The sequence below is a fragment of the Uloborus diversus genome, unplaced genomic scaffold (assembly GCF_026930045.1).
Source record: "Uloborus diversus isolate 005 unplaced genomic scaffold, Udiv.v.3.1 scaffold_1087, whole genome shotgun sequence".
In the NCBI taxonomy this organism is placed as follows: Eukaryota; Metazoa; Arthropoda; class Arachnida; order Araneae; family Uloboridae; genus Uloborus; species Uloborus diversus.
In genome coordinates this window covers 16,224-39,082 of record NW_026557751.1, presented here as the reverse complement: position 1 = coordinate 39,082, position 22,859 = coordinate 16,224, and the positions used below count along the sequence as shown (strand labels likewise).

The following is a 22,859-nucleotide window of genomic DNA, read 5'->3' as shown; positions in this document are numbered from 1 at the left end:
ATTACTTTAATATTTCATACATCTCTTTATTCTCTCTGCCATGTAAATGTGAATTTTCTTTTCAAACGTTATTTACATCAAATTTTAAAGCATTAAATATTTTTTTCATGAGTTTATACCAGAGTAAAGTGTAATTTAGACGTCTCCTATTCAAACATTGTATCATCGCAGTCCCAATGAATTTGTCTATTATAATGGTAAAGAATATTTATGCGATGTAAAGTACATCATTTTCCTCTTCCTGAATATCTCAACTTTTCTGCCACCCATTTTTTTTCTGCATTCCCCTCTGCCACTAAGCAGGAACTTGTCTCAGAAAGTAGAAACAGCATGCAAGAGATGCAGAGTTGACAATTTAAAGATTAGTCTAATATCAGAGGAATAATTAAATTGGTTTGACTAATAAACAACTCATTCTCCAAGTCATTTCTTGGAGCACTCTTTAGTTTTTGGAACTGTTGCTCTGTCCGTTATTTAAAAATTTAAATTTCTTGATATTATAAAGCTCTTGCATACCTGCCAACCTCGGAGAAAAAAAATCCGGAAGATTTTTTTATTGTTATCCACAAGATTTTAAGGCAAAATAAAATCAAACAGAACCCCTATCCTCTTTTTATTTAACAATATATTAGTTATGAATTTCATATCAATTGAACTTACTTTCGTTAAGTAAATATTACTTTTATTGCTTTCTTTAAAAGTTTGGAAATAACATTTGGTACTCATTTTTAAAAAAGAACAAAGCAAAAACAGCTCGAACTGAGAGAACGAGAAGATAATCGGCGCCGAAATTGAGCCCCTAGTTGCTAGGCGCGACGCTTGCTTTGATTGGATCCCGATGAAGTCATGCGCTGTATCACTCCGTGACGTCATAATCTTGCCTCACTTCTTCTGCCATTCTCCTACGGCAACCTTTCCTTGGCTACTTGGCCTAAAACGTTCCACAAAAGAATCGTTAGCGCCAAAATTGGCGAGATACAATTTTTTCCCTACAAAACGTGAAAAATCCGGAAGATTTTGCTCATAACCGGAAAAGGAAATAAAAATCCGTAAAACTTCCGGGAAATCCGGAAGGCTTGGCAGGTATGCTCTTGCATCAAAAGACAGATTAAAATGTTTAAATAAATTGCCAAGAGTATGGAGTTAAAAAAGTAGAATTAATGAAAATGGAGGGCACTTCTGTTTCCTAAAAAATGGTGAAGTAATCTTTTTTCTTTTTTTTGAATTATTATTTCTTTTTAGGAAATGGCTCGGTTCAAGATTCTGTTGTGCCCCTTGATGGTTCCAATGATCCTCTAGTGAAATGGGACTCATATGAAAATTTTGATATTATACCTGAAGATAATATGGATGGTAAGTGTACTTTTTAAGTTTCATTTTAACATCTTACTTTCCTTTTCTTTGAAGGCAAGTCTTCAAAATGACAACTGTTCTTGACGTTTTTACCGTATTACCCCGCATTGTCCGGCATGCCGCAAAATTCGGGGGCCACCAGATTTGCTATAAAAATGGCCTTATCTTTTCCGGCATGCCGGGAAAATTGAGGTTAGGGAAAAAAATTTATACTATAAAAAATATATGTTCAGCTTAAAAATGAATATAAGTTCTATACATATCTTATTAGTATTGATAAACAGTCTAATTTTGCAAAAACATTTACTGACAATGTCATTTGTTATTTTAACAAGAAAAATATTGTTTAATGACGAATAATTTTACAAAAATTAAATTAAAACTAAGTAAACAAACATTTAAGTAGTAAGTTACCGCTCTTAATCCAGTGCTAAAGAATTTACCATAGCTATTCAATAAATAAAAATTAAACTTGCCTTTCTAAAAGGAATCTAAAATAAATTATTTAAAAAAATTATGAACAAATTGCAGTAAGGATGATTGCTTCTGAATTGATAACTAATTAGCATATAATTAAATCCATTAATAATGACCTACCATAAATAACAAGCGCATACACATTTACAAGCAATACACTTTTTTTTTTTTTGAACGAAGGTTACTTTCGGGACTCATTATTATTAATTTTTTTTTCTGTAGTTTGCTTTCTGATCGGAAATGAATCGGGAAATTTACTTTTGTTTTGTTGCAAAATAAACTTCAAATTATCCAGCATGCCATAAAATTTGAAAATACCGGCATGCCGGTCAACCTCGCTTTTTTCCAGAATGTCGGATAATGCGGGGTAATACAGTATTAAAACTTAAAATAAAACCTTCTTCACTAAATACTATTAATGAGGATTAGAAAATTGTCTGAAACATTCTACTACTGATGTTTTTTTCTTAGATGTTGGTTTTCTTGATGATGACTTAAATGGTGAGTAAAATGCAATTTGTATGAAGCGCTATTTGCTGATGAACGTTTTTAAAGTTTTGCATGCATGTGTTTATGTTATTATAGTACATGATGCACCTTATTGAACTGACTAGTAGCAAGATGCCTGTTTGGGCATAAATTTAAGATTTTTTATTTCCTTTTTTGATGCATGTCAGTAAATTATTTTGACTGTTTTTGAATTTAATTTTGTTATAGTTAAAATTAGAAAAAAGTTTTCTAATGCAAGCTTTAGCTTTTAAAAATGCTTGCTAATGATGTGGTTTTGTTCTTTATTAACACTTGCTAATATTGAATTTGAATAAAATTCAAAGTTTTGCAGCAAATGGAATACATTTAAATTTTTGTTGCTTAATGCACTTGGGATCTGAATTAATAGCATTTCTTATTAACAAAGTTGAGGAATTTGAGTGGTTTTGAAAGAATTTCATTTCACTTTTCATTCTCATTTGATGAATTTAAACAAGGAGAAGTCTTTCACCTGCTGCAGCTAACTCGTGGAAATTCTGTCTACAGTTCACTTGCTCAAAAAACTTTTATATCTAAAATGCTTTAAACTACTTAAGTAGAAACAAATTTTCAATTAAAAAGACATTTTATGACACTGAACTTTTTTTTTTGCAAAAATCAATGCTTTTCCAATGATCTTTGAATCTTACAAATGGTTGTCTTAGTCGAAACAGAAACTGATTTAAAGTAGTTTTTTACACAGAAGGTCCTTTGGATGGTAGTTTGTACGCTACTGTCACAAAGAAGAAATATTCTGATGTCCTGATTCATACACACATGAATCAAGACACATTTGGCGATGTTGAAGGACCCCACAGTATTGATTCCGGAATATCTTCTAGTTCTGGTATACGTAACACTGGTGAGTTGAGTTTTGAATTTAATGAATAACATAACAGCATGTGCAAAGCATAAATGCATGTTATATGTTTTATAGTGTGCTTCTCAACACCACTAATTTCTTCTCTAACAGTTCTTTTTTTTTTTCTTTCTGAAAGTTCTACCTTTATCTTCTGCTTTCGGGTGACTTTTTTATTTATTAATTGTGATTGCTCAATAAATGGTTTAAGATTTTATTTTGTAATTGTTTATAATAAATTTACTATTTTTAAATTGAAGACGTTAGTAAGGAGCTCGTATTATCTGAGCAATAGTCCAATCTATTCATTATTTTAAGGGAAATAGGCAAAAAGAAAATTAAATACTCTGTTCATTTTCAGTATTTTATTTCTTATTTTAACTTTTCAATAAGTCCATGAATTATTAAAAGTCAGGAAAACATGGAAAAATTTGAAAAATTGAATATAACTCTAAAAATTTTAAAAAGTCTGGAAAACTCAAGTAATATTCATAAGGCCAGGAAAAACTCAAAGAAATCAGATAAAAGTAAATTTATACTCCAATAGTTGCTTAAATACAGAACATAATTTAAAATTTTATGTTGAATGTTAATTAGCATATTTCTCATTTTCTTTTGCTAAATGTTTCATTTTCTCTCCTTAAATACTGGTATATGTTTCCTATTTCATGGTTATAATGAGAGTGGCGTAAGTTATCCAAACAGTTTTAAGCTATTAGAGGTTTTGTACAAACATCAGCATCAGTTTTTGTTAGTGGGCAATTTTTGTGTGCTTGTAATGGGCGTTATATTACAGTATTTTTTAAGCAATGGGTACTCTTATAGAGGAACTAAACAACAGCCTAAATCCCTGCTTCACACAATTTGTAAAATTATTGACTTATGCCACCATCATTCTAATCCATCCACATGTATCTTCCGACTTTTTTTGCTTCCTATGATTGTTTAATTACGTAGGTCAGTCAGAAAGTTAGTTGCACTTCTTCGTAAATCTGTTCCGTCTAAGACAATTTTGATTAAATTCTGTGGCAATACTTCAGACATGTACCTTTATCAAGTAATGCAACAGCTTCCCCAAGACACGTTTAGCTTTTCTGATTATCGGTTGCAAACATGTCTCGACAGCAACAAGTAGCGCCCTAATTGGAAATGCGTGCAATAATTCAATTTTGTGGGCAAAAAGGTGCAACTGCACTGAAATTTATGGTTAGTAGCATGAAGTTCATGGTGAAAATGCAATGTCACGTAAAATGGTGCAACATGTTTGAGAATGGACCACGAGGGAAGACCAAGTTTAGGTGGGAAGTGTGGGATCACCTTCCCAAGTCAACCTAACCTTTCACCTCCTGACTTCAATGTTTTTGGTCCCATGAAACAGGAACTTTCAAAGCGATGATGCCATTTGGGTGACGAAGTGAAAGCTGCAACCCAACAATGGTTATCGGACATTGAACGGGGTTTCTTTGCAGAATGCATCGAAAAACTTGAACCACCCCTCGACAAATGCTTAAATAATGGAGGTGGTTACGTTAAAAAGTAGATTTTTAATGGAACTTGAAAATAACATTAAAGTTATTGTAAAATTACAATCCTTTTTTTTGTTTTCTTGAGCAGTGCAACTAACTTTCTGACTGACTTTCATACAAATTGTTCTTAGTGTCATTGTTTTACAATTCTTTTTGTTATTATTATTTATGAACATAGTTTTTGTATTAACCTCCAAGAATCTAAAGAGATTGGAAATCACAATTACTTCCTGCTCTTAAATTTAATATGTAGTGCATTTCCATTGAAAAAATTTTAGTAACGGTGAACTGCAGTTAAAACGCATATGATCCAGAGGAGGGTTTTGGGGAGTTAACCTCCACAATTCGGAAGGTTTTGGATGCCAGAAAATAGGAGCTATGATTCTTATCACTCAAAGAATGAAGGGACACCAATTGGCTTTCATGTACACATCTATTGAACGATATTGATAAAAGATAAATTCTGTTAAAATCTGAAAACCTTTCACTATTCAACTCTCCACAGAATTCTTTTTGTCATTACAATAGTTCCTTTACTTTGTAGAATGTGGTAAGAATGGATTGATTGTTATCATAAAGAAGTGATACGTTTTGTCGTTTCATTTATTTTATTTACTTATTTTTTACTTATTTATTTCAAATCTGGACGTTAACTAATTTCCTAAATCAAATGCATTTGTGAAAAAAAAAAAAGAAAAATATGATTATTTTATAATTAAGTTTTGCTGCACAAATATTCTTTAAAAAATTACTGATTTTTGTTAAGTTTTCCAAACTTTATTTTGAAGGAATTTTAAAGAAATATTTTTATACACTGTGAACTGGATGGAAATTTACTATATAGCTAATTTAGTAGAGTGAATTGTAACGAACTGTCTTTTACAAGAAGCATATTCATTATTTCTTACAATATACATGAAAAATTGATAAACGACTTCCACTAAAAATCTTCCTCAGGTATAATGCGTCCCTAAACGGAATTTTATAAAACTACAGTGGTGGGTCAGAGACTGAAAAGTCATCCTCATATATATAATAGAGAATTCACTGATTGAGTAACGTTCTGGCGTCGGCAAAAAGCACAAAATGTGCTTTTCATACACAAAACGTGTATAATTTTTTTTTTTGCAATATTGTTGTTTATCATTTACACATTTTATCACAAAGGTATTTTTTATACAGAGTGTTCCGTTTTAACCTGCAAGACCTATATTTCTGCAACCATTAGTCCTAAGTTTATACTTCCATTTGGAAAAATGTTCAAAATCAGATGCAGGGTTAAGATATTGAAAATTTGAAGCAAAAATAAAAATGACTCAAAAAATAAAAAAAAAATAACTTTTTATACGGGCCCCATGTCTCCTAACTTATATTTAGGGAAATAATTTCCATTGAAAGATATTACTAACACAAAAAACTTGACACTTGTGCAACCAAAACTCAGGGAGATATTCCGATTTAAAGTTTTAAGGGACCATACAAAAGATGAGACTGGAATTTACTGCCCTTTCAGAAGAATGACAGGTCGTCAAAGTAAGAAAAACAAGGTTTTTATATTTTTCATTGGTATTCAAAAATTAATGCAAATGTTAAGCCATGATATATGCAAAGACATACGACAAAACCTCAAACAATTTAAAAAAACCACACTCTATGCACACGCATAATTTTAAACACATGTTAACTGCTATATTTTCCCCCAAAAGGTGCTATTGACGGTGAATGAGCAGTGGTGTAAGTCACAAAACCCTGCATTTCTTATCTCTGATAATATTGGTCATACTAATTTGAAACTTTCTGTGTTGGAATTGTTTTCCAATGGAGATTATTTCCCTAAGTATAAGTTAGGGCACATGGGGCCCATATAAAAAGTTCATTTTTAATTTTTTGACTTATTTTTTTTATTTCAAACTTTCAATATTTTTAATTTTTTGACTTATTTTTTTTTTACTTCAAACTTTCAATATCTTAACACTGCATCTGATTTTGAACATTTTTGCAATTGGAAGCTAGGACTAAGGGTTGTGAAAATAAAGATCTTGTCTTGCACCCTGTATATTTCTTAGAAAATAAATAATTTAGTTTTTCATTTTGAAAAATTTTAGATGCAGACAGCCATATTATATCTGAGTCATCTGCTCCCCGAAGTACTCCATATTCCAATTTCAAAGATGAACAGGCAGAGCTGGATGAGTTAGTGCATGGAATGCTTAAAGAAATTCAGTCTATACCTGATGCTCCGGTTTATAGTAGTTTAAGGCCCTTTGCTGCAACATTAACGTCTCAATCTCCTAAAACACGTAATTTTAACACCATAACATCAACAAACATGCAAAGAATCGAGTATTCAACACCTACCAGCATCATTAGTGTAAATGGAAACAAACAGGTGAACTATCCAACTTCTACAAAATCAGACTCTTATTACCAGAAGCAAGAAGTTTTTTCTGAAGATGAAGAAAATATCCCTTACCATGCAAGAAAATCAACTTCACCCTTTTCTTATGGAGTCCAAAGTCCCGTATTTGAAAGAAAACGCTTGTTATCAGATGGACATCAACCCCTTGGTCTGCTAGAAAAGTAAGTACTCATTTGAAAAGAAGGTGATATAACCAAAGATAGCAACATAAAATAAGAAAGACACAATATTCCAATTACTTATTTTTGTTAAAAAAATTACGAAGCAAAATGTTTGCTTTTGTTTAGTTCCTTATTTTCTATCTATTACAAGTAGCCCGGTCAATTTCGACATAAAAATAGTGATCAAATAACAAAAATTCCGGGAAAGCTAAATTTTTTGTAGGGACTTTGGGCTTACTATTACAAATAAGGTGCCAAAAGTCCCCATCGATCCCATGTGCGCTAAAAACGTTATTCGGGGTCAAAGGTCAAAATTTTAGGTTTTTTGGATTTTTCTCAAAAACGGTAAGTTTTATCAAAAAGTACCGCAGACCAAAGTCATAGATCTCAAACTTCTCTATAAAAATGGTCCTTATGATTTTTTTCTCCAAGACCAAACCTTCCCAGATATTGCGTACTCTCAAAAGACAGCCAGTCACTTACAGAATCCCCTCTACTTGCATGGCCTTGAATAACATCTGGCTATTCTACTCAGTGTGGCATTGTTCACGTACCCAAAAGGGTCGGACCTACTAAGGGCATGGGCGCATTCCTCAATATTGCGAAGCCCCCCCCCACCCCCCTAAGAAGCAAGAATCCCCCTCCAAAAACTGAGAAAAATACCCCGCAAAACAACCCCCTTTTAAATATTTTTTGAGCTCTCAAACTGTAACCACATTTCATACAATAAAAAATAGTTTGGCTGGCGAGTCGCATTATTATCTTGACTTCTGACAATGTTTGGCCTTAGTGATACATTGTGAGTAAGATTTCTGGATTCTAATCTGACTTTAAGAAATCCATCTCTCTTGGTTAGACAACAAACTGTGTTTGACGCTTCTTTGTCTAATTTTACACATTGTCTCACTGCTTTAGTATAATGTGAGGTATTGGAAATCATATAATTTAGTAGTTACGCCCTCAAGCACCATTTCTTTTAAAGTTTATCTGATATTCCTTTTTTAAGAAGATGATCCAAGTTTTCCCACTTCTGCTTATCAAAGAATTAAAGTTGAAATCTGAAATTGTAAATTTTCGCTATACAATCGAATTTTTTTAACTTGCCATCGTACTATGTTTGGATCATCAGCTCTTGTTCTGCAAACTGGTTACCTTGAGAATCTAAAAAATATAACACTAGGCATTGCGGATGACCATCATCAGAGAACTTGTTTCAAGACGGATTACGACGATCAGTTCGAAGATGGACAATGAACATGTATAATTCCAGATTTCAATTTTGAGGCAGAGAGACTGCTATGAGCTTATCAATAAGCAGAACTAGGAAAATTCGGCAGCTCCCTCTTTTAAAAAGGCGACTTCCGATAAAACTTTGAAAGAAATTGCTTGGTGGCGTACCTACTGAGTAGTATGGTTTCAAAACTTCACGTCATACTAAAGCTGCGAGACGATAGGAAAAATAAGAAAAAGAAGTGTCAGGTACTCAAAACCTCACATGTCATACTAATGCAGTGAGACGATAGGTAAAATAAGAAAAATAAATGTCAGGTATGGTTTGCTGCCTAACCAAAAGGGATGGATTTATTCGAGTCAGATTAGAATCTAGAAATATTAAGCCACAATACCATCAAGGCACAATTTCAATCAAGACTGAAAATTATGAGAAGTAAAATAGTTCAACTCGCATGCCAAACTTATGTTTTATTGTAATCAATGTGGTTACAGTTTGAGGGCTCAAAACCCATTAAAATTTCTTTAGCAACGTCTTTTGTTTCAAAGGGTGACTGATGTGGGCTGTTGCAAGCCACATTATTTTAAAATTTTTATACTTTACCTTTGTTCTCTTCCATAGGTAAATTTGACATTTTGAGCCAAAGTTATCTGCTAAGTGGAGAATTAAACATTTTTTTACTAGATAAGAAATGCTTTTATTACTTTTTTTTTTCGTATCTATGTAAGAATTAATTAATATGAAAACAAACTTTTACAAATCATAACTTCTAATATTTTTTTTTCTCTAAGTACGGAGCAACACGATGTTATTCAATTCTGACTATATTGGTCAAATTCAAGACTCAACGCATGTGTGGAACTTTAAAATACAGTTTATTATTAAAATGATCTTATGCAATGTGTAATCTACACAAAAAGCCTGCTCTTAAGAGTGATAACATCAAATTTCTCAAATTTTGAATTTGATGAAATTATTATAACTTTTTCCAGTTTTTATGCATTTTATGGTCAACTTCGAGGCGCGAGCGACACCTCAAGATATTTTTTGCGGTCTAAATCCTTTTGTTGAACCAAATATCTCTACAAAAGGCAACTTTTACGGGCTATTACTTAGCGTTTATCAGATTTTGATTTTTTTCAATCCACCCTAATGAGCATGGCCAGTACTTCAAAAGTAAGTCCACCTCGAACAAGAGCGGGATTAAGTGAATCTGAATCCAGCTTTTGTTGTAAAAAACACTGCTTATTTTGTGGCGAGGAAGCGGATGAAGAGGCTGAGAAGAACAAAACGCAGAATTATCGCAGAAAAATTTATAAAGTTTCCACTTACATTCAAAGAATCCCTTTTAAAATTAGCTAAAGATCGTTCTGAGGTGTGTCAAAAGCTCTTGCACGTTTTAATTTTGAGTATGGTTTTGTCGCTGCTTTATGAATTTTTCTTTCATTATTCTGTGTTTTCTTCTTCTCAGCCTCCTCATTCGCTTTACAGTCACAAAATAAGCAGTGTTTTTAAAAACAAAAGCTGGATTCAAATTCACTTAATCGCGCTACAGTACAAGGAGGACTTACTTTTGAAGTACTAGCCTCTTTATCCTCACGTTTCTGCAGAGATTAAATTTTTCCGGGTGTATGATTTTCTGCAATCCATGCGAATTGTAACGGACTTTTGACTTCTTAAATAATCAGCATTCTTATAACTTCTCCCGAGACTTGCATCGATTAAAGTTGGCATTCCACAACTGCCCAGCACAACAGTTTCACCTTCAGTCAAAAGTATATTGCAAATAAAGCGAAATTGCGACATTTTTCTCAAATATTGATCAGCACAAACAGTAGATGCTTGTGATAAATACGTTTATTCACTCGAACTGCATGTTTGACTCTAAAAGAAGCAGGTACCTCAGGGGTGCCCTCCCCCCCTAGGAGGGGTCATGACCCAGACAGCGGCATCGAAATTTTTAGGGGGATTGTTTTGAGGGGTATTTTTTATTTGGGGGAGGCATGCTTTTGGGGGGGGATTTCCGCGAAAATGAGGGGGGTGCGCCTTTTTTCTTAGTTAGAGTCCAGTGGGTTGGACACTAGGGTGGGCCGAAAAAACTTTTTTTGGAAATCTGTTTTTGGATAGTGCGGAAAAGTTGCTATATGGACCCGTTATTACCCATAAAAAATTTCGCTAAATTTGTTTAATATTTAGCCGGCGCTATTTGACATTGAAAAACGGAAAAAAAGGACAAAGATGCACTTTTTTTAAAAAAAAAGAGGGGGGGGGCAAAAATAAAAGTTTGAAGCTAGTTTCAACAAACATTAGAAGTATCTGTCAGTGCATTAGTTGAAATCCTCAAAGATTTTTATACATTTCGTAGAATATTTAGCTACGCTCCTTTAATACTGAAACATTGGAAAATGAAAAAAAAAAAAAATTAAAAGTAGTTTCGAAATAAGTAAGTACTGAAATGTTACGCAATACGTTACCTAGAAAAAACAGTGAAAATTCAATCAATTTTATGCGACATTTGCACGCCAATTTTAAAAAATGCACACACTCAAATAAAAAATAGTTACATAAGATGCTAATTTTTTAATCTTTGGTTCCAGTAGTTTCTTCGGGATAATAAACGGCGCTCAACTACTTCTATTATTCCTAAGATTATTTTATAACTATTTATATATATTTGACAAATAGAGCCCTTGAGTATTAAAAAAATGTGAATCCTCTGAAGTCCGTTAAACTGATTAATGAATTGAACGCAAGTATTCTTCTTTAAGAAATGCTGTAATTCTACACCTCCACAGCTGGGAGTTAAGCAATTAAAGGGGTGCTCTCTTGCGTCCAATGTCCACAATGAGTTGCCACTGAGGCATCTTATACTGGAATTGGACGGTTGCACAAAGTGGTCCCATTCATATTCTGGAGCTATCGAACAACTTCTTAGAGATTGTAAAAAAATCCGGTGGTCAAATTTGATAAAATTGACTGCAATCTTCTGATTTTGGACATGGAAGATATAAAAAATTTAAGTATTGAACAACAATATTTGTATAGAATCTGTCTTGCTGTAAAATATGGTCAGTTGTCCTTCAAGCGTGGCTGACAGTAGCCCAGGCAAACTCAGTCGTGCGCGATGGCTGACAACTGCAAACCATTTGTTACGCTTGTATATAGGCACTCCAACTCCATCAGAAAATCTTACAATACTTGTAAAGTATGTAATGTTAGTTTATGCTCCAATGTGGTTTGAAATAAAAATAAAACCGAACTGCCAGTTGATTTCTCTTGGAAGGCAGTTTCCAGACAACGTTAAGGAGATAATTTTCAAAGTTCTCTCAAGTAATGCATATTTCGCTCATCCTGAACAGCTACTGTTGACAATGTTGTTTGACTCAAGAAAATACATTCGGGAATTAGCTGTTAGGCGCATTCTGAACTCTAGAAATAAGAAGACGAAGAGCTCGGATGGTGTACGATTTTTTGAGCGTCCTAAACTCAATTTTGAAGCCGTTGATTTAGTTGATTGGGCAAACTGTGTTGTAACAGAGCCAACTCTTACAATGCATCTAAAAGACCAACAATGGAAAGAAATGTGCAAAGAACATTCTACAGAGTTTACTTTCGAGAAATTTCCCTGTCACACGCAAGCTGTGAAACGTTGTGTGAAACTAATAACCGAAGCTGCAATAAAAGTTCGTGGTGAAACTGCACGAGATGGATACATTCGTGCAAAACTTCATGCTAGGAAAGAACTTCCATCATTTGTGATAACAAGGGACAATATTATTCCAAAAAATAATATTCATTATGCATGAGGTATTATAAATCAAATTTGAAGATTTCTTTTTTAAAATGTTATTATCTATATATGTAATTCTAGAAAATGTATGATACTATTGCGTGATAATAATTACTATGATTGATAGTGCTATTTAATTAATTAGTCTATGATTTAATTTTGAAAAATAATTTTCACATTGGTTTTTAAAGAAATTCAATATTTTTTCATTTTTCTCCAATTTTTGATGTTGGAAAGGAGCGGTTAAATGCTCATTAAAATCAATGAAACATTTTATGGGCTTGAACTGGCTCATTATATAACATTTTCGGTGCATTCCAGCAGAATATTTGGAATTTAGTTTTTTAAAAAAAATTTCGACAAAAATTCATTTTTCTCTTTTTTTACGGTTTTTCAATGTCAAATAGCGCCGGCTAGATATTTTTTAATATCCAAGAAATTTTTTGTGAGTGCTAACTAGCTCACTACGCAACTTTTGCGCGCTATCCAAAAATTGATTTTGAAAAAAAAAATTTTTCGGCTTATTTCGGCCCACCCTATTGGACACCTCTGGGTACGTGAACGATGCCACACGGACTAGAATAGCCAGATGTTATTCAAGGCCACGCGAGTAGAAGGGATTCTGTAAATGACTGGCCGTCTTTTGAGAGTACGCAATATCTGGGAAGGTTTGGTCTTCGAAAAAAAAATCATAAGGACCATTTTTATAGAGAATTTTGAGATCTACGACTTTGGTCTGCGGTACTTTTTGATAAAACTTACCGTTTTTGAAAAAAATCCAAAAAACCTAAAATTTTGACCTTTGACCCCGAATAACTTTTTTAGCGCACATGGGATCGATGGGGACTTTCGGCACCTTATTTGTAATAGTAAGCCCAAAGTCCCTACAAAAATTTAGCTTTCCCGGAATTTTTGTTATTTCCATTGTCTAAATTGACCGGACTAAAGTGCATCAATCAAGTCAGTGCCCTGTTGTTATCCCAAAATTTGCAATGCCCAGATCTCTGGGTGATGCAAAGTTTAGGATGGTAACAGGACATGAATATCTTAGAAAACATCTCCATTGAGTTGGACTGGCAGACACTACAACTAGCCCACTGTACTCAACTAATTCCAACATGAGTACTGACCACTGACTGCACTTACCACTTAAACTCTTGTCCTGGATTTCATGATGGAGTGATTGAAAATACTGCTCATAATTTCAATTGTTTTAAATGTTTTTATGAACTCTTTTGGGCTGCCTGACGAAGACTATTGGCAGTTATGCATAGATCTGGCATAAATTAAAAATACAAAGCAAAGGAACTTTTTTTTTAATGAATAAAAACTGAAAGACAAGAAACTACATAAAAGTTAATAAAAACATGAAAATGAATTGCACTTTATTTATTGTTCTTCATACATTCACAATTTTTTATTCACCCCAATTAGCACATTGCAGATCTGACATTAGACTCCTTCCAATTTTCTCGTTTCATCAAATATTTTCATGGGAATCAATAAATGGTAACTCTTAGGCCATCTCTCATAATTTTAGTGGACTTCTTATCAGGTCTTGACTAAATAGTCTCTGAACTTTCAAATATTCAAAACTCACTCATATCATCTGTGCTTTGTTGGAATGGCCATTCAAATTTGACCAATCAATGCCACATTGTATTGAGCAGGGACTTATCTTGACTGATCCACAATGTATTAAGTAGCCCAACCTTGACTGATTTTTAATGGAATGAAAGAAAAATTTTTTCATATCCTGACTGTGCTCTTGTAAGCAGAATCTCCAGTTTGTTAAGTACAAAAAGTTTTTTAATAAAAATTAGCATTTATGGATGTCTTTATGTTCATCTTAGGACTAAAGGAGATAACCAATACTCGTGGCTTCAGAGGCAGCAGGATAAACTAAAAGCTCGCCGAGAAGGAAGGACATGGGAAGATCGTCATCAGAAAGAACAATTACTTCTAGATGAACTAAGAAGGACACATAAAAGAACGTTGCCAAATGGTGAATCAACTGATGACGTTAGTCTTGGCTTAGATTTTTCATCATCATCCAGAGAGACATCACCACCAAAAGTAAAACTATTTTCTCTTTCGTCACATAGAAAAAATAATAGCTGGGCAACTCCACGGGTAACTGACTGACATTTTTGAAGCAAAACCATATGCGTTTTATCACATTCCAAGCAAAATATACATTATTTTCAAAGTCTTTTCACCTGATGTATTGTTTTTTTCAAGCTGAATTTAATGGTGTGATTGAATTCCCAAAATATTCTTTGGGTGGCTTTAAAAAAATAGTTAAAAACATGGTAACTGACTGACATTTTAAAAAGTAGCTTGTCAGTCACCATGCTTTCAACTATTTTTTAAAAATCGACAAAAAGTTATTTTCAGAATTTAACTACACTTTTAAATTTTGCTTAAAAAGAATAATAAACGAGGGGAAAGTATATTTAAAATAATGAATATTTTGTGTGGAATGTGACAAAATACATATGGTTTTGCTTCAAAAACGTCAGTCAGTTTCCCGTGGAATTTCCCACCTAGGAAAGGGATAAATATGATGGCGCAGGGGCACGGCACCACATGGCACAGGTCCACATGGGCACTGGTAGGAGGGTGCACTTGCAAGCTCCAACTCTTAAAAATAAAATTAAAATAATTCAAAAAAAAGAATGAATTTTATTTCCATATTTTAAAAAATAAATAATTAAGAATTTCTAAAAGTGCTAATTTAAGTTTTAAGAAATCCAGTTTTAATTTTAAAAAATCATTATTTTTTACCCCCTAAAATTATAGTTTCTACTTTGTGTTGTGGTTTCCGTTGCTTAAACAATTAGAGTATCCAAACCAGAGTAGACAATTTAAGGCAGAAATGTCATTTTACTACTGTTTACAGAGCACCATTGAGATGGAAGTCTGATTGAGCTCGGGCAGCACACCATAGATCAAAGCTCCACAAAGGGGCCCATATGGGGGGGGGGGCGCAAGTGGAGGATCAAGCTCCCCACCCCCTTTGAATTTGAACTTCCTCGCTTTTAGTACTTTTTACTTTGCAAAAATGTAAAAACATTTCCTCTCCAGCATTTAAAAATGTCAAATTTTAATAACTCTAATCTGTACTGAAATTGGTTTCTATGGGGAAAATATCCTGTTAAACCACGCGGAAAATATCTGAGTCCCCCCCCCTTAAAATTTTGCATATGTTCACCCTTGAAGCTTATCAACATATCAATAATTTTTTTTATCCAAACCAGAAGCCGAACAACTCCTGGTTCAGCAGCTGCAGAGGTATTGTTTTGGAATGGGAACTCAGAGGACTTTGTAACACTGATGGACTTAATGCACACCAGTCTTTGTCAAGGACAATTGTAACAACTGAATAGTTTTACTACTGTTACTGTCTCTCTCTGTCAAAAAAAAAAAAAAATAATAATAATAATAATAAAAATGAGCAGGGCCGGATTTAGGGGAGGGCAGGCGGGGCTACTGCCCCATTGCCTCCACAACAAAGGAGCCCCCACAATAATTTTTTACAAAATATATTAACTTTCACAGGTCGAAAATATCGGATATATACATAAATATCAAAATATTCGGATATAAATCAAAGTATCGGATATTTTCGAAAATGTGATGATCTTTTCGAATCCTGATTAGGGGCCTCCACATTTCCAAATCTGACCCTGAAAACGAGGAATACTTTTCGTGAAACAAGATTAACATCAACACAGCTGAGAACCATGGGTTAGACGAATTTTTCTGGATGCGTCGAATGTTGCTTCATATTTTGTAAAATATAAGCAAGAGATTTTGTTATTATTATAATCAAAAAAGTTTAATTTTCAGTGCTGCATCTTTATTCTGTGAAAAAATCAAAACCTTTTATGAAAAAAACTTACTCAAGTGTTCCTTTATCTTTCTTAGTTTAAATATTTATTGAGATATTTGTAAAACATCACAATTATCTTGACATTTTTAGGGTCTGAGCTACACACTTCCATTGCATGTTAACACTTATAACGGTCATTCATCTTCAACACAACCTGCTCCAATAAAGCCTCCGACGTATAAGAATACAAGTGCCCCATCCTCTCCATTACTTCCACAAAGGAGTAGTAGCAAAGAAGTGACTCGTTACAGGTAATGTTGCTTCTTGATTTTTGCTTAAAATACTTCTAAATTTTCATAACATTTTAAATGGATCATTTGTACTTTTTAATTCTTTCAATTAAGGAGAATGTACTCTTCTTTATGTACACTGAGTAGTTTTAGAATAATTATAAAATGCTAGAAGAGTTAACTGCTGAGAAAAACTAATTTAAAAAATAGGAAATAAATAAGAAATGAAATTTAAACAGTAGATAAATAAGTGAAAAATATTTTTAAAAAATTAAAACTGGCAAAAAAACCGGTGATTTGCATATGATTGTGCGGGCGCCCTTGCATATCAAAAATTCTTTTGTAATAAAACTAAAAGTTATTTAAAAACATTTTGTAATAAAGAACTCTAGATGTACATTTATTTTTTTATATAAATGTAATAGTGTGCTTAGTCTGAGATAGAATATAACAATTATCTATTACATTTTTTCCATGTTAAAATTAGCTTCTAGATTCATCCTTGGAATTTTCCTTTTGCAAATGAATCTCTTACGATTCAGTTTAAACATTTTTCAAGCCCAAGATTTGTTTTTAGTAGCATATTTTCAGTAAATTGTTTGGTATTTCAAATATTTCCTCATTAGTTTTTGCATCATTATGTTTTGTAGTTATAAGATTTCAGTTATTACTAGTAGAACTTTTACTGCTTATAAAACCTGAAAACTGTTAAGGCATAATCTTTGAAATCTGGAGAAAAACATGTAGAGTAGTAAGTTTTAACTAAAATATTTTTAAAGCACTTAATATTTTTATTTTTAAAACATTTAAATTTTTAGGTACCCCCAGTTTCAAACCCAGAGTAAAAGCCTCACGAGGCAAAAATCTGATACATCATATGACAGAGAGCGGCCTTTTGTTACAGCAAAGAAGGCTCACCAACTGGCAAAAGAACAAATAGCACACAATCAAACTTCTCCACAGAACGTAATTGCATCTTCTGCTGTCTATGGAAATATTTACTCTCCAAAACACGATGCTCCAGATTCAGGACTTTTAGGCGTAGCACATAATACACCAGGTTAGTAAAGCTTGTTTAAAAGTTTCTTTTGATATACTAATCAAGGATGTTGTGCTATATCCTATATACATTTTGCCACAATATTTTACGATGCCATCGTCAGATAATGAAAAAAGAATGAAATTTAAAGCTGGCTAATTCTTTTATGTAAAAATAATGCATAGAAACGTGAACAACAGTATATATATTATTTTTTAAATGAGATTTAATATTAAAATATCTCTCTCAAAACTTTCAGCAAATACAAAACTAGACAAATTAGAACAATCCCTTCAAGCTATAGTAGTACCTTCTCGAAGTCCAACCAGCAGTCCACATGACATGCAAAGTTCGCCTCTCCCTTACATGCAGTCAACACCAAAGGTATGGTAGAATTTAACTAATTACAACAAAAATTTTCATCATAAACTTTAAAAAGTTCATGTTCTAAAAATTAGAAATCTTTTTTAGCTTCTGTGAAGTAAAGCTTTTAACCAATCAGTATGCAAAATGTTTTTATTTATAACTTTCAATGTCTGAGATCTCGTTACGGCAATAACTTAACTATAAAAACTATCTCTTTAACAAGATATGGAAAAACTTTAGTATTTATATTTAAAACAAATAATTTTTGTTGAAATACCATTGCTTTAACTTTCATTGATGCAAATGGAAACATTATGCAATAAGTAAATAGTTTTAATGATATTGGTGCAATTTTAAAATTCAAAGCTGTTTAATTTTTGGAATGGAAGAAGACGAATTTATTTGTTTCACTAAATTTTCATATTGACTGTTTTTGTGAATTTTTCAAAGTAGACTTAGGTTTAATCAATAGTAAAATGTTACTAAAAGTTTTTTATGTTTGAACATTAATCATAAATCTTTTTTTTAAAGGTAAAATGTAATTTTTTTCTAAAACATTTAAGAAGTGTCAAAGCTACCTTAATTCAAAAAGTATTTCCTCTTTCTCATCCAGAGTAATTATATTGGAGATTCTGCTTCTTGGTCCCCTTCAGTTGTTGGTTCAAGTCCTCCTAGTAGTCCTTCCAGAATGGACAGGCCTGTAACACCAGCTTTTCCTGTACCGCCTGGCACACCTTATCAAAATCAAGGTAAAGTTTTTAAAAAGCTGGCATTTTACCGGGGCACACTTATGTTAAAATGAGATTTATCATTGAATTTGTTAAGTATGGGAATATGGTGTACTTTGGGCGGGTTTTTACTTTTCAGCCACCTTATCTTGCTTACTTTCGACGACCTCGACCAGTTGGTTGATCACGTGCTTCAATTAACTAATCAACAGCTTAAAACGGTAACCGGTAGATCATAAAACGCTGTGGTTAGTAACCAGTTAGTCAGCGGTTGACCGATTGAGGTCGTCGAACACAACACTTGTGTTGGCGCCAACAATGTAAAGGTCCCAAGTTCATTTATGATTTTGCTTTTGGCATCAAGTGATAGTATATTTACCGTGCATTGGCGGCAAAGTTAAGAGAGTGATCTGTTTTTGATAACTTCAAGAATTATACTCTCAAGCTAATTTGTTTTAATTGCAAACTCTTTTAATGATTTCACTAATAATTTTGAGAATTTTTATACACTATTGACTTACAAAAAATGCTGCTTCAACAGGAAAAGAGTTTTTTTTTTTTTTGAACAAATAGGTGAAATGTTCAAATATGTATATCTGGCAGCTAAGGAAAGTTAGGGAGTTCATGATTCAGTCGTTTAAATTTATCAAAATGAAAGATGTGTATGGGTTAAATTTTTTGCATGGAAAGCAAGAGAAAGGGTCATTTTTTAAAGCTATTCAAATATCGGGCTAACCTGGAAATTAGGAAAATTACTACTTTAGTAGGATTGTGTGCAATTAGAACAGTTTATCGGAAGAGATTGTAATGATCAAAGGGGTAGATGCAAGCTTTAAGAGGGACATTGATCTTCATTTGGGACTAATAAATTGACTACGACCAACCTAGCTGGACCCAGAACCTGTTGCTTGTCGTCACATTTGTATTTGTGTTGTACAAATTTGATACCCAGTACATAACAAGTGTGTATATCAAATTTCAGTCTTTTGTGTGTAGTTCATTCAGATAGGCATTGCAAGTGCATTTATTCTGTTACAAGGTTATACAGAAAGAAATAACTAAGAGAAAAACATCAACATCATTGATTATGTGGATAAAGATAATGCAAGCTTAGAAAAGATTTCTGACTATTTAAGACAATAGAAGAATAAAATTAAGGAACAGTGACAAAATATTTAAAAAATGAAACTATTATGGTTTCTAAGCTCTTAAAATTGAAATAACATGTGGACAGGGGTCAGGGTTCAACAAATCTCAAATGCCACGTTGACTTTAAAAAATGTCTTTGTGATGGGTTTTTTCAGAACAAGACTTCTTCAAAAGCTTTTGTTACAGTGAATTTTCGTAAAAACTTTTATTCTTTCAAAGGTACAACAAAAATTATTACCAAATACCATTACAGGATTTTTTTAACTAAAAAGTAGAGACTATGTATAGATTTTCATTGTCCTAAATATATAAATGCAGGTAATGCTTATTGAAAAATATTCAGTACAAGCAATTCTTATTACCACACAACTTAAAGTAAATACTATCATAAAAGTCTTGTAGTGTTTCTTTTCATTTTTTTTAATTACATTTTTATATTAAACAGTTGCAGTTATATATTAACAGTTGCATTTTTATATTAACAGTTTAGTTTTAAAATGTTTTTAAAAACATGCACAACTCCATTTAATGCTTCCAAATTGTATCCTCTTCCCGATTTATTATTTCAAGCTTTATGTACAATATGTTCGAATTATTTCAAATAAATTGTTTCCATTTTTCAAATTATAGATATGACTGGATCTGCTTTGCCTCCCAAGAGTCCGTTATTATCACGGTAAGTTCTAAGAAAAATAATGTTATATTTCTCTTTCTTCTCATTAATTTTTTCACTAAATGTTTCAAATCTTTATTTGAAATTTGAAAATCATTAGAACAGGGTTCGTACGGGTCATGGAAATCCTGGAAAGTCATGGAAAAAAAATAAGCCAATTTCAGACCTGGAAAAGTCATGGAAAATTGAAATTTTCATTGAAAGTCATGGAAATTAATTTCCAGTCATGGAAAACTGTCTTGAACAGAGAGAAAGTAACAGTAACTGAGGGAGCATTAGAACTCTTGAGTGATTTAACAGTATAGCAGACCGAGCCTTGCTCCGCTTTAAAAGAATTATTCTTTGTCAACTCGTGTTTTTCTAAGGTTCGATGCTTTATCAAATATACTCGAAAAGCATCACGTTAACGAAATATTAAGATTCTCGATGAATTCCTCGAAACGAGAGATATACATTGTAAACACTTCATCAGCATTATAATCATTTCAGCTATAAGAAGCCAAAATAAAATAAGACGACCAAGCAATAGTTTTGATTTTAAAAAAAGCCTTACATCGACTTACATAGTGCGTTTGAATTTGTTTTTAGCCAAGTGTGATTGAAATGAGCCAAAGTGGCTAATATCAGACAAGCCTGGCAACCCTAAGCTAGTTTAAAATTTTACAGCTAGAAGAAACGAATTTTCATTGTTATGGTTGCAGATCGTCTGCCTTCTGTGTCAATTCAACATTTTTTTCAAGGCTTAACTCAATTAGATTTTATATTAAAAAACTCTTTTTTGTAAAAATCGCGTTTTTACAGAAAAAATGCTGATGTAGATGAACTTAAAATGCTAAACTACAATTAAATCCAAAATTTCATCCAAATCGTTAGAGCCGTTTTCGAGATACAAAATATATACATACCCACAAGAATTCGGAACTCCAGCGCTCGAATACGCTACCTTGCGGTGATTTACAAAACTGCAAATGAAACTAAAACATTGCCACGTTGCGTTCCACGTGTGTCTGTTGACGTAAACACAGGCAGTTTGTTCCGAGTATTTATTAACGCAATCGATGTGTCTTAGTTTGCTTTCAGCTACAGAAATTAATTCGTCCCTTAGTAGTATTCTCGAGCTTCTCAAAATAATGTTAGTTTTCATTATTTCCTTAATAATTGGTGAAAGCGAAAATTCTGGATTAACAAACTTGGATAACGTTATACTAGGTAAAAAATTTTATTGTTTTGTATGAATTTGTAAGAATATGGGGTTTTTTTTAATCTTAAATAAATTAAACTTACCATATTTTACAGCAGTATTTAGTTGGAATGGACGGTATGCAAAATATTTTCTTGAATATATTATCGTAGAACAAAATGAATAACCGAGAAAGAATTTACTTTATTCCTTTTATTCTCAGCTGAAAGGTTTCGCCAAATTTGTTTAGGGTTATAATTTTGGCATTGTGCGAGCAAAGTAGCCTTGGCGAGATTTCGCGTTTTTAGTTAAACCATTTTTAATTTTTATCATGAGTGGAATAAAATGGTAGTAAGATTACAGAATTCGATAAGTGAAAAGAAATAATGGTCAATCAACTGAAAAGAAAACTACCACCCATATATCCGTGAGAATTTTGTTGATGATTTGCATAACATGACACAATTAAATCGTAACTCAGAAATTGGAAAAATCGAAACAGAAAATTTTTAAATTAACCGATTCGGGAATTCGAGAGAAATAACTCAGCTACAAATGGAAAACAATAATCGCTAGCCAAGCAAGGCAAAAAAGTATCTTCTTTCGAAAACAATTTGTAATGTCATATTGAATTTTCAAGCATTAATTGTTATTCTTGTCAGGCCACAATTATTATTTAGTTTTATCAAGAATTGATAAATATCGAATTCAACATCGTGGAAATAGCTGCTTAGAACTACGAACTACGTAGTTTGCATTAATCTTTGACGTTTAATAATGCTTCTTGAATTCTCATTTCTTTCTACGTGGGCCAGAATATCCACAAGACTTTGAAAATTAATTTAAAAAGAATAAAGCGAAAAAATCATACGTACGAACAAAAATCACAACACTTTTAGCATTTTCTTCGTTACCATGTGCGTTTGTTTTAGTTTTTAAGTCCGCCATTAGACAGTGACTTCAGTGCCCCCTATAGTTCGTTGGAGTTGCGAATTGCTCGTTTAAAGATATAAGATTAAAAGTGGAAAATTGAACGATCTCAGAATCAAATTTGAATTTTGAAATCTCATTGCATATACTTCTGTAGCTCACTCAAAAAAAAAAAAAAGCAATTCAGTTGCATCCGAGTTCGATTCCATCACTCATAGGAACTTTATTATTAAATTTATCAGGGTTTATCTTAATTTGTTGAAGGTTTGAGAAAATAAAGATACTTAGTCAGGCGTTAGAATACAGAAAAAGAGGAATTCTAATT

At 32.7% G+C, this 22,859-nt stretch overlaps 1 protein-coding gene across 1 annotated transcript in view; it reads left to right on the top strand.

The window, feature by feature from the left end:
- Positions 1-22,859, top strand: part of LOC129232109 (tensin-1-like) — a gene marked incomplete at its 3' end in the record, with an annotated part of 54,920 nt that overhangs the window by 16,934 nt on the left and 15,127 nt on the right. Inside the window, exons 11-19 of the mRNA XM_054866345.1 lie at positions 1,243-1,353; positions 3,062-3,220; positions 6,849-7,323; positions 14,198-14,420; positions 16,330-16,490; positions 17,288-17,529; positions 17,768-17,892; positions 18,488-18,623; positions 20,382-20,427. Coding sequence (XP_054722320.1) covers positions 1,243-1,353; positions 3,062-3,220; positions 6,849-7,323; positions 14,198-14,420; positions 16,330-16,490; positions 17,288-17,529; positions 17,768-17,892; positions 18,488-18,623; positions 20,382-20,427 — 1,678 coding nt within the window. The remainder of the gene's footprint in view (positions 1-1,242; positions 1,354-3,061; positions 3,221-6,848; positions 7,324-14,197; positions 14,421-16,329; positions 16,491-17,287; positions 17,530-17,767; positions 17,893-18,487; positions 18,624-20,381; positions 20,428-22,859) is intronic.